This window comes from Desmodus rotundus, chromosome 9, assembly GCF_022682495.2.
Source record: "Desmodus rotundus isolate HL8 chromosome 9, HLdesRot8A.1, whole genome shotgun sequence".
NCBI classification, from domain to species: domain Eukaryota; kingdom Metazoa; phylum Chordata; class Mammalia; order Chiroptera; family Phyllostomidae; genus Desmodus; species Desmodus rotundus.
In genome coordinates, this window is record NC_071395.1 from 18,082,097 (window position 1) to 18,098,017 (window position 15,921).

The 15,921-nt window shown below is 44.6% G+C and overlaps 1 protein-coding gene across 6 annotated transcripts in view; it reads left to right on the forward strand.

The window, feature by feature from the left end:
- The first annotated feature begins 467 nt into the window (after nucleotides 1-467).
- The window catches only part of DCLK2 (doublecortin like kinase 2), a 124,699-nt gene continuing 109,245 nt past the window's right edge, over nucleotides 468-15,921 (forward strand). The window contains exon 1 of one of the 6 annotated variants that reach the window (XR_006656681.3): nucleotides 468-1,819. Coding sequence is in view for 4 of the 6 variants with exons in the window: in XM_024568949.4 (XP_024424717.1) it covers nucleotides 1,399-1,819 (421 nt within the window). In the remaining 2 variants the exon portion in view is untranslated. The remainder of the gene's footprint in view (nucleotides 1,820-15,921) is intronic. The other 5 variants (XM_024568949.4, XM_045202620.3, XR_006656682.3 and 2 more) reach the window with 5 other exon arrangements.

A 15,921-nucleotide genomic window follows, 5' to 3' on the forward strand; every position in this document is an offset into this window, starting at 1 on the left:
TTTATTGTTTTTGTTTGTTTTTTCTTTCTTTTTTACTAATGCATCCCCAGTGACAGAAAGAATGCCTGGCACATGGCCTGCTCCTAATTAATAAATATTTGTAGGTTGAATAAATCCCTCAAAAACCAATAACTTCTGATAATTGATTCATTCAAAGTTGCTGAACGTGCCATGTTAGTGAATGTGCAGTGGAAATTGTAGAGGCTGTTTTACCAAATGATTTCTAAATAAAGCTCCAAATCTGCTTTTAAAAATTGAGATTTGTGCCCAAACTCAGTGCTATGTTTCAAATGTCTTGCCTAGTTCGGCTTCGCTTCTTCATTTGGAGGCTAGCTAAGGGACGTGATCCCTGCCCTTGAATCTCCTTCCTTTGTGGGATTCCCCCCCCCCCCCCCCCCCCCCCGTGCGTCTACGTTTCCCAGGCGGAGGAGCGCGTGCTGCCGCGGCGCCCGAGGGCGTGCGCGGCGCGGGTTTGTAGCTGTCAGGAGGCGGCAGCTGCCTAGGACCCAGGGGGAGCCGCTCCCGTTCCGCTGCGCCTCCTCTGCGCCGACCGGTGCAGCCTCCTCCACCTCGCCCCGCACGCTCTCTAGCGGGTTTTGGCGTTTCTGCGGGGCGGAAAGCCCCGCCACCCCTGACCGCTGGCCGGGCCGACGGCTTGGCCAGGCCCTGGCGCGGACGCTCGTGCGCGGGTGGGGCGGGCCGGCCGCGGGAGCGGCGGACTGCAGCGTTTCCCGCTAAGGCCCGGCTCTCGGCCCTGGGAGGAAGGGGCACCGCACGGCCCTCCCAGCCCTGCGGGCGCACGCCACCCCTCGGGCAGGGCCTGGAGACCCGCGCAGCCGCGGCTCTGCGGCCGGGCCTGTGGGCGGGCCGGGCTGGGCGCACCGCCCCCACGGGCTCGCGGCCCCGCTCCCACGCTCCCAGCCCCTCCCCTCCCCTTCCTTCCTTCCCCGCGGCGCTCAGGGGAGCAGCCGGCGGATGCGAGCCGCGCCGGGCGCCCGAGCTTTGTGTGCGCCCGCGGAGCCGGGGCGAGCCTTGGGCGGTGCAACTTGGCGGCCCCCAGTCAGCTCCCGTGCGGGAGTCGTGAGGCGTGGCCGGGTGGAGGAGGCGCTTGGGGGAGGGGGGCGTGGGGCTCCCCGGAGGGCGGGACGGACCGAGCCGGCGGCGCTGGACAATGAGCCGGGCGGCTCGCAGCTGCGGCCACTTATAGGGGAACGTGGGCGGGCCGGCGGCTCAGCGGCTCCACCTGCGCGGAGAGGGCGGGATGCGAGAGCCAGGTGTCCCGGCGCGCTAAGACCCCTCACGGCGCGGCGTCCCTGAGCTGGTCCTCGCGCTGACACTGGGCTGCCTGCAGGTTTTGGCTGGGACGGTCTCCTGCGGGGAGCCCTCGGAGCAGCCTTGATGGCCAGCACCAGGAGCATTGAGCTGGAGCACTTTGAGGAACGGGACAAAAGGCCGCGGCCAGGGTCGCGGAGAGGGGCGCCCAGCTCCTCCGGGGGCAGCAGCAGCTCGGGCCCCAAGGGCAACGGGCTCATCCCCAGCCCGGCGCACAGTGCCCACTGCAGCTTCTACCGCACGCGGACCCTGCAGGCCCTGAGCTCGGAGAAGAAGGCCAAGAAGGCGCGCTTTTACCGGAATGGGGACCGCTACTTCAAGGGCCTGCTGTTTGCCATCTCCAGCGACCGCTTCCGGTCCTTCGATGCGCTGCTCATGGAGCTCACCCGCTCCCTGTCGGACAACGTGAACCTGCCCCAGGGTGTCCGCACCATCTACACCATCGACGGCAGCAGGAAGGTCACCAGCTTGGACGAGCTGCTGGAAGGTAGGAGGGGAGGGCCTGGCGCGGCAGGTGCGGCCCAGCAGGTGCAGTGGCCGCGCCCCGCCCACCCCGCGCTGGGGAGAGCCTGCGGGGTGTCTTCTGGGCGGCCTCGGGAATTGTAGGGCTCTGTCTCCTTTTTCCCTAGGCTCTGTGTGTGGAGCGCGCTCCTACCACTACTCTGAATGTCCTTCCCAAGAGATGCCTGAATTAAAAAAAAAAAAGGAAAAAGGAAAGAATCCAACTGGGCTTTGGTAACATCCCTTAAAATTGGCCAACTTGTTTTTGTTTTGTTTGTTTTTGAAGTGCAAACTATTTGAAAAAGTGGCTCTCCATTGAGGATCTGGGTAACCCTTTCGTTAATAAGCAGTTTGGTCAGCCCGCTGCGTGTGGACCTCGGTGTGGGCGCCTGCGGTGGGTCAGCCTGTGGGGCCGGGTTGTGCCTGCTCATTTCTGAAGCCGCAGTTGTGAAAGGCTCCGCGTTAGCTTTCCTGGTTTGGCTTGCACCAGTTGTATGAGGTCCGGTGGGGTGATCCCAGGCACTCATTCCCAACTTTGCCTGCATCTTGGGTCACTGGGGACTTTGAAAAATACAGGTACCTGCCTCCCCCCCCCCCCACCCCCACGTTAGGACGTAGTTGGTTTGGGGGGTGGTCTAGGCATCTGGAGTTGTAAAAGCTCCTCAGGTGATTTCAGTGTGCAGCCAAGGTTGAAAACCACCGTGCTAAAGTGTTTTCCACCTTTGGTTGGTAATGAGCTGAACAAGGTCAATCTCTTTCACCTTCTGTCCTTCTGAAATTAGCTAGTTAGGATGATGGTTAGAGGCCGCTGGAATCAGCAGTTGGTTGTCAGCTGCTTCACTTGATAGGACTGATTGGTTGTATGTTGTATCATCTTTGAATTCCTGCAATACTTAACTCTTCTTTCCTTTTAGGGGGTAAAAAAAGTGTGACTAAGTATAGGCATACCTAGAAGACATTGCAAGTTCAGTTCTAGACCACAACAATAAAGCCAGTAACACAATGAAGCGAGTAATCTCTTTGCTGGTGGAGGGTCTTGCCTTTATTTTGCAAGGAACACAACACCTGTGAAACACAATTAAGTGAAAGGCCAATGAAACGAGGTAGGCCCGTGTAAGAACCTGTTTGCAGATCTAAACAGCACCTGCAAAGATCAGACAGACCCCGAGTGTTTGCTGACTCCTTGTTTACAGACAGTCCGCCCTCACGCATCCTTCTTAAAGCAAAGGGCACATTCCATGTAGTCATAGCAATATTGGCTTGGCAGGGAAAGGAGCCTGAACTTAGAGCCAACTGTTTTCTTTATATCATTGCATCATGTTCTCATGTTATGCTCTGAAGGCATTGTGCCCATTTTACACACGAGGAACCTTCAGTGACATGTCTTGTCCCACAGTCCCTGCAGTGTAGGCTCTTTCTTCTACAGTTCACCTGTGATAAGCTGGTGTGGCCGCACTGAGGAGTCCTGGAAGTGGGTGAGTTTCTGTACTTAGTCACTGTGACCAGCATGGTTTCCTGGTCTGGCCAGTTGGGGACCCAGCCCAAATTAAGTTGTCTCTTCAGCCTGAGTGTTAGCAACTGCACACATTCTTCTCCGTCAGTTGCGTGGGTTGGTTTTAAAAGCTTCATGGGGAGGTGATGACAACCAGAGGAGAGTAAGTCAAAGGAAGATACATTGTTAAAAGGGCTTTATCCTTTTCTGTGTGGTGTTAAAGACTTAAAAGCAACATTTGTCTAGATAGTTTAGAAGTGAGTAACACATTTTCTGACTGACTCAAGCCTAGATGAGCAGCCCTGTGGCAAGATCAAGGCAATGCCTATGGATGAAGCAAGCACCTATTAGTCCAGTGCCCTTGAGACACAGTGCCTGGTATGGTCTGAGGAGTTTAGTGTCTTTATCTGAAGTCAGTGTAACAGCAAAGGTGCTACATGAAATTAACACACTCCGAAGATGACATCATCCTAGGGGAGAAGGTCAAGTGACCGTTGTGCACATTAGTTCACGAGGACACATGTTGTGCCCTGAGATTGTCATTGCCCAGGCAGTCTAATTGTCAAACTGTAGTTTCAACTGCACTTGGAAGACTGACACATTTTCTTCCAGTCAATCATCCATTCCCTGATGTTTGGAGGATGGGACCCACAGAGTCCCAATGACACCACCATGCGATAAAGAATGACGCAGCCCAACTATTTGCATGACAGAAGGTTTTCCCAGTCTAGCCAGTTGCCCACTTGTTTTGAGCGGTGTTCAGTTGCTGCAGGAGAGGGAATTTGTCCTCCTCTGTCACAGTGGCATTCTCTCTGACAATGGATCTTTGTCTGAGTCTTGAATTTTCCAGAAGTGAGTGGAATACCCAAGAGTTTTAAAGGAAGAACCACCAAAGCTCAATAGCAATCATTCGAGAATTTAAATAGTTTCAACTTTCAATTAAAACTATGCTCCAGTGCCTACATTTATCACGCAGAAAAACTTAGTTTTTATTTGCTTCAGTTAAAGTAGGTCTGTATTATTACCTACGCTGTCAAAATTGACTACTCTATTTCATCATGGTTCATCTTTTTAAATCAAGATTCTCCAATAGTATTTTTTTATACCATTATGTTTGACTGTCTTCCCCTCTGCCTCTTCTATGCCTTGAAGTCTGTGGTTTAGGAAACATTGTTTTTCCTAAAATTTTTTTTTTTTTAGTGAAGACTAGAGAAAGTGATGACTCAAGGGCTGCCCTGCAGGAACACTCATTCAGAACCCCAATCCCATTGAACTCAGATGACAAAGGAAATTTGCATGGCCCAGATTTTTTTTTTTTTCTCCCCTTGACCTTGAGAGTCTCTGGCAACTAAACAGAGTGCTCAGGTGTTGGCTGGCACTCCTCCTGAGCTCGCTAGACCAGCAGGCATCTTCAGCCTATTGGTTTACCTCACCTTGTTGGATTAATTTCACTGACTTGGTCCTGGGTCTCCTGGTTATCTTGTTTACTCTTTAAAACTGGATGGGGACCTTGTCTCAGAGGAGGGCTGTTCGTCATAACCGTCAGTATTAGGGAGACCAGGGCGAGCTGTGCGAAGCTGTGAGCCAGTCAGGCTTGGGTCACGTCCGATCCCTAACTGAGAGTGTCCACATGACTCATTCTTCAGTTCTTAACTGGGGCCGAGCCAGAACTCCTAGTCTTAATTTTGTCCACGAGTGTTCCCCCCTACTGAACATTTTGGCTGTACTTATCAGTTTTTGATGTCCCAACAAGAGATGGGCGAGGATAGTAGAAATGATGCTTGACCAAGTCAGGATCCCTGGGTTCTACTGACTGTGGACTTGAGAAAAGCTCGCCCAGTCCTCTGGGCCTCGGTGTCACTTTCTGTTGCATGAATGGTTGAAAGGTTGGCAGATCCCCTTTCTAGTCTAAAAGTCCATGTCCTTCCTCTGCCTGGGGGGCTCCTTGCTGACTGTATGCTGGCCTGGGCTGCCTTTCCCTCCCCAGAATGTGTCTTCCCCAAAATTGACCAGCCTGTAGAGGTGCTCCTCCCAGCAGGGAGTGGGTGTGTGGCCCCAGTGAAGTGCTTGCCAGTGGCCAGAACAATTCATCAATAGCTACCAGCCTCCAAAGTAAAATGTCGTTTGTGTTATCTCTGCCTGTTATCCCTTAGCCAGCAGTAAATAAGCTGGTTGAAGTTTTTGGCATGTGAGAGAATTTTTGTGATTGTGGTACATGGTACTTTCATTCTTCAAGTTAACTTGAAAATGCACATGAATTAACTTGAATTTAAGAAAAATAAGGTCCTAAAGAAATTAAGCACTTCAGATTTCTAAGCGTCTCTCACTAAAGCCTAGTTTATTGAATGTGTTTGGTCAAGTCAGTCTCTTTGAAGGTGTTAAACTAAACTACAATTACTGAGAGAGTTTTACATAAACGTGAGTCTTTATAAGAACCCATATTCTAGGTTTTCCCGAACCCTTGAAAGGTAGATTTTTATAGTAATAACAGACACTGAGCTCTTGGAACTTCTTACGGGAGTAGGTCTCTTTCCTTCCTGTGAGTTGTTAGGCATTTGCACATATAAGTCAAAAGCTGTACACATTAAAGGCACATGTGATGATTTTAACACTCAGGTCTGCAAATCTCAGGTCTGCAAAGCCTTCTCTACCTGGCAGACTTCTAGATTCTTCAAGACCTGCTTTACATATCCCCTCTCTGGGAAGTTTCTCCCCAGGCCCCATGGATATTGATCTCCAATAGTTGTTGATCAAGAGCATATTTATTGCTGTTTCAGTTGCCGGGGGTACAGGTTCTTCCCTCAAGATGTTCGCATTTAGTGGGGAGAGTGTGAACATGCCCCCCCCCCCCCCACAGCTGTTCAGTGAGAGTGCTGCATGGGCTGGGATGATGAAACAGGCTTCCCAGGGGGACAGATGTTGGAGCCAAGGCCTGAGGTCAAGCTTATAACTCCTCCCTCTATTCATAGCATTTCTCTTCACTTCTATTGTAACACTTTGTAATTAGTGGTGTATTTGGTCTGTCTGTGGCACTAGACTGAGAGCATCTTAAGGTCAGGGATCTTGGACATGCGATAAATTTATTGAATAAGTAGCCCAGAAAGTGATTTTACTTTTAAATAGATAATTTTTACTTATAGTAAGTAATAAATGTTACCTATAAGTAAATATTACAGACAGTGATTTTATTTCCCCTGGCTGTCAAGAGAAGGTTTGTGTGAATTAAGTTTGAATTAAGATAGCATTGTTCCTATCTGTATGTGAAAATAGGTATTTTGAAAAATTCGGTTATATTTCAGTGAAGTCAAAGGTGATGTGTTTAGTCATTATGGGGACGATGCCTCTTCCCTATCCCATAAATTTGATTTGTCTCATCACCTCATTTAATTAGAACAGGGAAATTCAGATGTGCACTAATATAGCAGCAAAGAAACTCCAGAGATAATGAGAAGAGAAATTTTAATTTGAAGAATAAAGAATTCTAAAGGATTGGGGAAAGAAAGGGAACATTTGGGAAAGCATTTATAAGATTAGAGCATGCCATAATGATACTCTGGTAGTTATAAAAAAAGGTAAATATTTTATGAGCTTTTAAGGTCTGGAAATGGATATTTTATGGTGCTGTGATGTGAAGGAAAGGGAGCTCTATTCCCTTGGGCCGTGGAGGCCACACTGCCGTCTTCCTTGCTGGGGGGCCCAGGGGGTCCGTAGCTCCTAGCTAGGTCTCTTTCTTTTCACCCCACCTGCTCATGCTCCCACCACTTTTTCTTTAATCTCTTCTGATGAAATAAACAACTACCCTAAGGATTAGGGATTCTTCTTTTCTCAGCATTACTACCATTCGTCACGTGTTTTTATGCAGTCATTGTGTGAGGGACTTGACATGTTTCATCACATTTAACTCTTATAATATCTTGTGAACTATGGCTGTGTTGGAGCCCCCATTTTACAGATGGGGAAGCCGAGGCTCAGAGAGGAGGAGGAAATTGCTCCCTCGCACTAACCCGAAGAGGTAGGGCTGGAAGTTGAAGCCTTTCTCCCTGGCTTTTGAACTTCTGTCTTCCTAACTGCTATGTGCCACCACCTGTGAGGAAATGGGGTCCATTCTGACCCCTGAGGTTTACGTATGGGTCATAGTAGATCAGCAGTCCAGAGCTCCATCATTGTGCACCCAAACCTGTTCATCATTTATATTGGGAAATGAAGACTGCAGTATTCCTCAGTCACTGTAGGCATTAAGAAATTTTAGGATGTTCCCTGTATGGTTTCTGAAATAACACACATCCTTCTATACACCTGCAAAGTAGCATCTCTGCATTCAGATTCTGCAGAGTTGCCTTACTTGACCTCAGATTTTTCATCTGGTAAATGAAAGACAGGCCGGGTAATTGGTAAAGCCCCATTCCCCTTTAAACTTAAGTGATCTTGGGAAGTACTTCTGGCTCTGCCTGGCTCCATGTTCTGCTTCAAAATTTGGCCAGGTTTTTTGATCAGATATGGTTACCCAGGTTTAGCTCGAGTCCTTAGAAACCTCCAATAACCTATAAAAGGATCTTCTTTGTAGAATGTTCTCAGGAAGGGGGAAATTACAGACCCAGCGAGGGCTGGGACTGGAGTCTTCTTGTTTGTTTCTTTATCCCATGCTACAGATACCTCTGGCATATGGTGTTTGATAATTAACTTTACTTTTGTGCCATGTGTAAGATATTTTTAAAGGTGGAAATAGGTAGATATAGGTATTTTAAAAATCTGTCTTAGTTAATTAACACAGCCAGCTGGATAGTTGACTAGATTGGCGGGCACAGAGTAAGTTTATGTGAAAATCAAATATTCATTGCCCCTTCATATTTTCAGTTTTTAAATATGTTTTTATTCAAGAAAAATGATACAATGTATTTTAAAAATGTGTGACTTTCACTGGCGTCTGAGATGCCTGACTTGATGTTTTTCTTCAGGTATCTGTCCTAACCACTTCTTGTACCTTGATTGCTTCTGTGTGGGCGTTTGAATCCCAGGGTTACTCTAAGCCCCCCACATTTTCAGGGTCTGTTTTGAGGTAGTTCCCTGACATAGCCAATACTTAGTTTTGTTTATCTTTGGCACTTATTCTTAAGCGATATTTTTAGCAAGTTTATTTCACATAGGGTTTTAATACAATCAAGTACCTTCTAAAATTCTATGAGTTGGAAGTATTTTAGGGCTAGAATTTTCATTCCTTAAAACATGCTATAGTTTTTATTCATATCCCGAGTACTGTATTCTGTTTGCCATGCCTTCTGCAGCCTAAAGCAGTGGACTAGTCATGTTGTGTAATCTGTCAGAAGCTGCTCCCTGTAGACTGAAGTATGAGAAAGCAGTGGTTTGAGAGGTCCTCTTAAGTCCTTTTGATTATACTATAGCATTTACTAACATCTTAAAGTGACTAAAATAATCCATAATTATGACCTACTCTATTACCTTTTGTTTCTGTGTTGGTTAAATTCTAATCACTTGCAACCAAAATGTATCACAGTAGAAGTTTTAAAATATTGTCACTGACTTATCTCTTCCTTCACTATGTATGTTTTACACACCAGGTTATTTTGTTAACTTTAAAATAACAACGTAATTTTTTCTTGAAGTAAAAAAGCCTTTGTTGAGCACTTACTGTGTGCCTGGTGCTGATAGTCATGATCTTAATTCTTTCTTAAAGGCGGCGATTGACGCTCCCTTTCCCAGTACCCTTGCTCATCATCTTGGTCTTTTTACTTCAGTCTTTTGTTCCATCTGCTAAAAATTAAAAGAAAAAAGGACTTGTGGAAACTTACTACTATTCATACTCAATGTTCCTCTGGCCTCTGTGAGAGAACGACATTGATAAAGAGCCCCGTGTAAATTCATCTCATAGTGATTCATAGCTTAGTGATCAAGGCCAGTAGCCAGAAGATTCCAGGAACCTTGTAAGGTACATAAAACACTGAGCAGAGAGTTCTAGCGTGCAGTGGCTCTTTGATAAATAGTAGTGGTCCTCAACAAAACAAATACTGTTTCCTTGTGCCTCTTCCCCTCTCCCCCAGTAATTCCAGAGCCACCATTCGGAGCCACAGGGGGCTCATCCTGCCTCTACAGGGCAGCCCTTCAGAAGTTTTGAACCAGTGGCTGTGCTTTCCCCACCCTCTCCCCTTCCCTCCACCCCCGAACATCCCTTTTCTGGACAAATATCTGGTTTTTGAGTCCTTCATCACTTTCACTGAAGCTTGTTCAAGCCATCCTCGTTATCAGTCCCTTTCTGAAAACTGGGGCCAAGTCTTCCTCTTTGATCTCCCAGAGGTTTAAAGGATGCAGGGGGGAGTCTCCAGAAGTTGAGGAAACTCGGTGGAGGAAGGTTTTACCTCTGCTCAGATGATGAGCCAATTGAAGGGCCAACCCTATATCCCTTATATCCCAGTTTATTTGGAAATATAATTAGAGGGTCACATTTTGGTCTGAAGGTCTCCCTCTCTTTCAATATCCTTAAGAGTGCAGTATTTCTCAAATTTTAGCAGTGTTTTGGATAATTAAAAATGGAAACAATGTAAAAATATAACAGCCAAACTGCAGAAGCCCAGTATTGTTTTGGTTACTTTAATTACGTTGTTACTTAAATATTTATAAATATAAGGTTTTATATATATATGTGCATATATATGTATACATATGCCTATAGGTCTTACATACCTATACAACTCAAACTGTATGTAACCAATAAAAATGCAAAATATACCAGAAAGCTACAGAGATAATAAATAAAAGTAGAGAGAGATAATATGCATATTCTGGTGCCCATATGCATTAATTTCTCCAGGGTAGTTTCCTGGGGTGGATTGCTGGGTCATATAATATGTTGTCAACTTACTGATAGAAAAAATGGGTTTATAATATTTATTACTAAGTGATTGACCAATTTTTAAAGTCCTTCCAGCAGTATATGAAGGTTCTACTGCTTTGCTTCCTGGTCAGTGGCAAGGAATCCTGCAGGTCAGTAAAAAAGAGGCAAGGCAAAAGGAGGAGGAAGGTCATTTCAGGTGTATAAGAAGGAGTGAGAAGAAGAGCGTATGATGAGTTTGGAAGGAAACTGCAAATATACTGGCATGACACTAATTTAGAAACCTGTGGGAACGTGTGGGAGATGAGGCTGGAAGTGGGTGACGTGCTGAGGAGTCTGTCCTGTGTAAAGGCAGGGAAGCAGGCAAGAGACACCAGATCTACATTTTATAAGACTTGCTGTGGCAGCTGTGTGGAGGGTGAGGGGGTGAGGCCTGATGCAGGGAGTTTAACTCTCCTGTAACTCAGGAAGGATGAGGGAAGGCTGAGGGGGATGGATTCCAGAGGTGGTTAGACCTAAATGAACAGTTTTGCCAATTCTGCTGAATGCGGAAAAAGAAGAGAAGCAGGAGTCTTGGTTTTTGCTTATGTTACTATGTAGGTGGTGATTTTATTCAGTAAGTTGTGCAATTCAAGAAGTTGTTTGAGGTCAGGATGGCAATAACGGGGCATGGAGTTAGTTTTAGATGTGTAGCATGTGAGCTGTCCATAGATTATTTAGTAGAGATGTTCTGTGGCTTGAACTCCAGAGAAAGGACTAGGCTGAGGATGTCCTCATTTGTGTGAACATCAGGCTGTGGGTGGTGGTTGAAGCCCGGGGGTGGATGCGATTGCCCATGGAGAATCTCTGGGTGAGGGATGCCTGGATGGGTGGGAGGTGAGCATATGGCCAAGCAGACTGAGAGGGAGCAGTCTGAGTAAGTAGTACAACCAAGCGAACTAGGCTGTGGAAGCTAAGGAGAAAGGGTCTGCCGGAGGAGAGTCAATGGCTAGTGTCCAGTGCCCTCAGAAAACAAGTCTGTCGATGGACACTGAGGTTTCTTTCATATCTCGTGAAAGATATGTGAACATAGGGATGCATATCCCTGTTTACGCTGGTGTTTTTGATTTCTTCAGATAAATACCCAGAAGTGGGATGGCTGGGTCACATGGTAGTTTTATTTCCAATTTTTTTAAGGAACCTCCGTACTGTTTCCCACAGCAGCTACACCAATTAGCAATCCCACCAACAGCACACAATTGTTCCTCTTTCTCCACATCCTTGCCAACAGTTGGTTGTTGACTTATTGATGATAGCCATTCTGACAGAGGCGAGGTGATATCTCATTGTGGATTTAATTTGCATTTCACCGATGATTAGTTACGTTGAGCATCTTTTCATATGTTTATCTGTATGACTAAAGATATGATATCTTTTCATTTGGACATCTGTATGTCTTCTCTGGAGAAATGTGTACTGAGGTCCTTTGCCTATTTTTAATGGGATTGTTTTGGTTTTTTGCTGTTAAGTTGTATGAGTTTTTATATATTTTGGTATTAAGCCCTTTTGGGCTACATCATAAGCAAGTATCTTCTCCCAGTCAGTAGGTTTCCTTTGCTGTGCGAAAACTTTTTAGTTTGATTTAGTCCAATTTGTTTATTCTTTTTGTTACCCTTGCCAAGGAGACATATCCAAAAAATATTACCAAGAGCAATGTCAAATAATTTATTGTCTATTCTTCTAGGAGTTTTATGGTTTTTAGGTCTTACATTTAAGTCTTTAACTCATTTTGAGTTTATTCTTGTATATGGTGTAAGGAAGTGGTCCAGTTTATTTTATTTTATTTTATTTATTTATTTTTTTTGCATGACTCTGTCCAGTTTTCCCAATGCTGTTTGTTGAAGAGACTGTGTTTACCCCATTGTATATTCTTGCCTCCTTTGTCATGGATTAATTGACCATTTCATGTGAGTTTCTCTCTGGGCTCTCTGTTCTGTTCCATTGTTCTATGTGTTTGTTTTTATGCCAGTACCATGCTGTTTTAATTATGTTAGCCTTGTGGTATAGTTTGATATCAGGTAGTGTGTATACCTCCAACTTCGTTCCTCTTTCTCAAGAGTGTTTTGGATATTCAGGGTCTTCTGTGGAGTGCTCTTTAACTTGGGAGTGAATGAAAGCCAAAAGCACAGCAGGTTGAGTGGGATGAGGAACGAAAGAGGGAAGGATCTGTGTGTGTGTTTGAGGTGGGAGCCACTGTGTATGATCCTGTCGAGAGGGCTGTCTGGTTCAGTAGAGGAGAGGAGAAGAGTGCCCTTGAAATCTCAGCCTGAGGCGAGGAAAGGACCCAGGTCCTGGTGGACGGACTTAACATTGAATAGGAGGAGGGTGCCCTTATCACTGAGGAGGGGGAGGAGGTGGGAAAAATTGGCACAAACTGACACATATTTTCAGGGATGAAGGTTTTCAGAGAACAAGGAATTTGCGAGTTCCTGGTTTTAAATAGATTCTTGCCTCTTAAATAGGAGGCACTTGATTTAATTAAGGATGAAAATTAATGGTTAAAAAATACCCAGGTTATATTACACAGTTGTGGATACTTACTTTGTCAACCTGCAAAATACAAAATAAAACAAAATGTCTTTGAACAAATGTCAGTGGCCAAAAGCTGTAACCATGCCTCTGGAGAGAATCTCAAAGGAGTTGGAAGACTTTCTGTTTTGTACCATGCTTGGAAACAATTAAGTCGTATAACCTGTGTATGCTTCTGTCCATCTTCTTTCTGTACAGGTAGAAAATCCTCTTTGTATGTAGTGTTCACATGACCATAGTTTTCAAAATGACTTCTTCTTGGTATCTTATGGTCAAAGAGCTGTTACTAAAGAGAGAGAATGTATCTCAATTCGCTTCCGCCAAAGACCAGCAGAAACATATCTATAGCTGGGTTTATTATTCACTGGCGCGAGGACGCATGGGCATACTATGATACCAGGGGGTGTCTCAGGAAGAGAGTGCTAGGCCTGTCATAGAATTGGGGTTTCAGTTGAATAATTTCAGGGAGGATCTAAGGAAGCAGGGACTCATTCTGTGTTGAGTGTTGTCAGAAGGAAGGGCGTTTCTATAACTGGGTATCTCATTAAATCTTACAGGGAGGGCAAACTAGATTGAGGAGAAAGCTGTGATTGGTAAAGCAGTGGCAGCCATTCATGGAGTGTGAGAGGAGAATACTTGGTATGGTGTAGACTCCACAATGACCTTGTTTTTGTGTCACTTCATCGTAGTCTCAGCGTGACTTTGTTTGACACAGACGTTTTGTGAGATTGCCCACACGGGAGAACCCAGGTCTGGCTGTGAGTGTGAGACCCACCTGCAATAGCACTGAGTCTAGCTGTGAATGGAAGAGCAGTTCTGGGCTTCAGGGACTGCTTGGTTTCCCATCTATAACTCCTACTCAACTCTCACTTTCAATGAGACCGTGCCCTTTCCTTGCTGTGGCAAGTACAGCATTAACATGTGTTACTAAGAGTTAGATAAATTCTCTCAATGTATTGTATCAATATATCAAGACTTTTTTTTTATTTTATGCTTTTTCAGCCATATCAGTAGCATAAAATGTACTTCCATTTGGAAAACACGTTACATTTCTGAGGAATGAGCAGAAAACAGAAGATGCTTATGTTGATCCAGGTGGGAAGTGGTTGGTGGTGGTGGGGGCACTTTCCGAAGTATTCAAAGGATAGAGTGGACGGAACTTGATGTCAGGATGTGTCATATGTAGGGAATCGGGGGAATGAAGGGTGACGCCTAAGTTTCTGTCTGAGCAGGAAGTGAGCTGTTCTGCAGGATGGGGAGGAAGGGAGCAGTGCCAGGTTGGCAGGGAAGTCACCCACAAGAACCCAGGCAGTAGCGTGAGTGTGGCTGCGAGGAGGCTGGTTGCATCTAATCAGTCTTGTAGGTGCCTAGTATCCAACAGAATAATAATTTATTGTTGGATTGACAACAGGAGCTGTAATTGCCTAAGGAACCAAAATCTTAAATTCCTTTGTCAGCATACAGGCAAACCTCTCCCTGTAGGCAAATCTATATAAGTGACAAAATTATAATCAGGTTGTCTGATCTGGGTGGGGATATAACAAGGGGAGCTACCCAGGTATTGTGGTGGCTGTCGTTAGCAAGGCATGACATCTGTGCCATACGGTTTTATGTGCCTAGTATGAAGAAACACATGTTTGACCTCAAAACCATGTCCTGAGCATCCGTGTTGAAGTGTTGTGTGCCAAGGATGCCAAAGTGGGTTTCATGTCATGTCAGCACCTAGCACATGAGCTGGTGCATAGTAGGTATTTGGTGGGTATTGTGAAGGGGGGTCTAGGCTTAACAGAGGAGTAGTCTATGAATTATTATTTGTGTCTCCTGTGGACGTGGAGAAAGTGTTGCCTCTGTCTAGCAGGCGTTGGCCAGCCCTGGTTCAAAACTTTACAGAGCAGGGAACTGATGTAGGCATTTCAAATAGAAACATTAGGAAGGGAGGAAGGGAGAGAAAGGGAATTAAAATGTATCTGTAACCACACAAACAAATGAAAAGACAGGCTTTCTTTGCTTGTTTTCATTCTGATATTCCGAGCCTGTGTAAACAGGCAAAATACAGACAAATGTAAAAGGCAGCTCTTCTGGTTAACGTGTTGATCAAGGAAATCTGACATTAAATTTCTCTTGTTTCCTTTCTTTTTACCATTGCCTTTTCTCTTTGTATTGGGAAAGGCTTTTCTCCAGCTGATCTATCTCTGCTCTTTAAAAAAAGGAAATCACCTTCTCTTGCTAAGGTTTCTCTTTTTTATTTCATTTTAATATTTTGGATCAGAACAAGCAATTGAATTTTTATCATAGGTAAAATTAGTAAGACCTTTTCAGTGTGAGAGTTGCTTTCACTATAAAATTAAAGAAAACCATAATTTTTATTTTTGCTCATTAATATACACACATGATAATAGTTCTATTTTACTAAATTTATATCTATTTCAAAATTATGTGACATTTTCCCAGATGATTACACTATGAAAAATGATTTACATAAATCTACAGAGAGGAAAAAAATCTCTAAATGGTGATGGTTGGACCAGACTTCCAATTACTGGTATGGATGCAGCGGTAAAGTCTGTGGCTGGTTGCTAGTTTTTTTGGACGGCGCCCAAATACACCTTTACATTGAAGACATGACTCCACTTGTTTGATCTTTTTGTATGCCTGAGCTGTTACTGAGTTGTTCTTGTGTCTTCGGAAGTCTTTAAGTTCTCCAGTAATCAGGATTTCAAGAGCATACTGATAAAGATAACATTTGTATTAATAAGTTTTCCTCGGGACTTCTCTTTCACTATTTTGGTTATTTTTGTTTTAAGCATTCAAAGCACTTAAGGGCTGAATCATATACTTAATATATTAAGAAGCTAATACACTATGAAGCTATTATATGTAGATGTGGAATTATATGTGGAATATATATAGAATTATGTATAGAGAGAGTATATATATGAGTGAAAAAATAATGGACTCTTTCTGAGTTAGCAGATATCTTAGAGAAAATCTTAGCGTGTAACCTTGTATGCCAAAAAGTTGAGGTTAAAGAAATGGGTGACTTCTGAGTCTCCCAAAAGAAAAATTATGATTTTTAAACATATAATTATGCTCATTCAGTGACAAAATATTTTTCAGTATAATTTTGGAACATCAAATTAAGGAGCATTGACTCAGTAAACCAACGGACAGATAGTACAGTTTT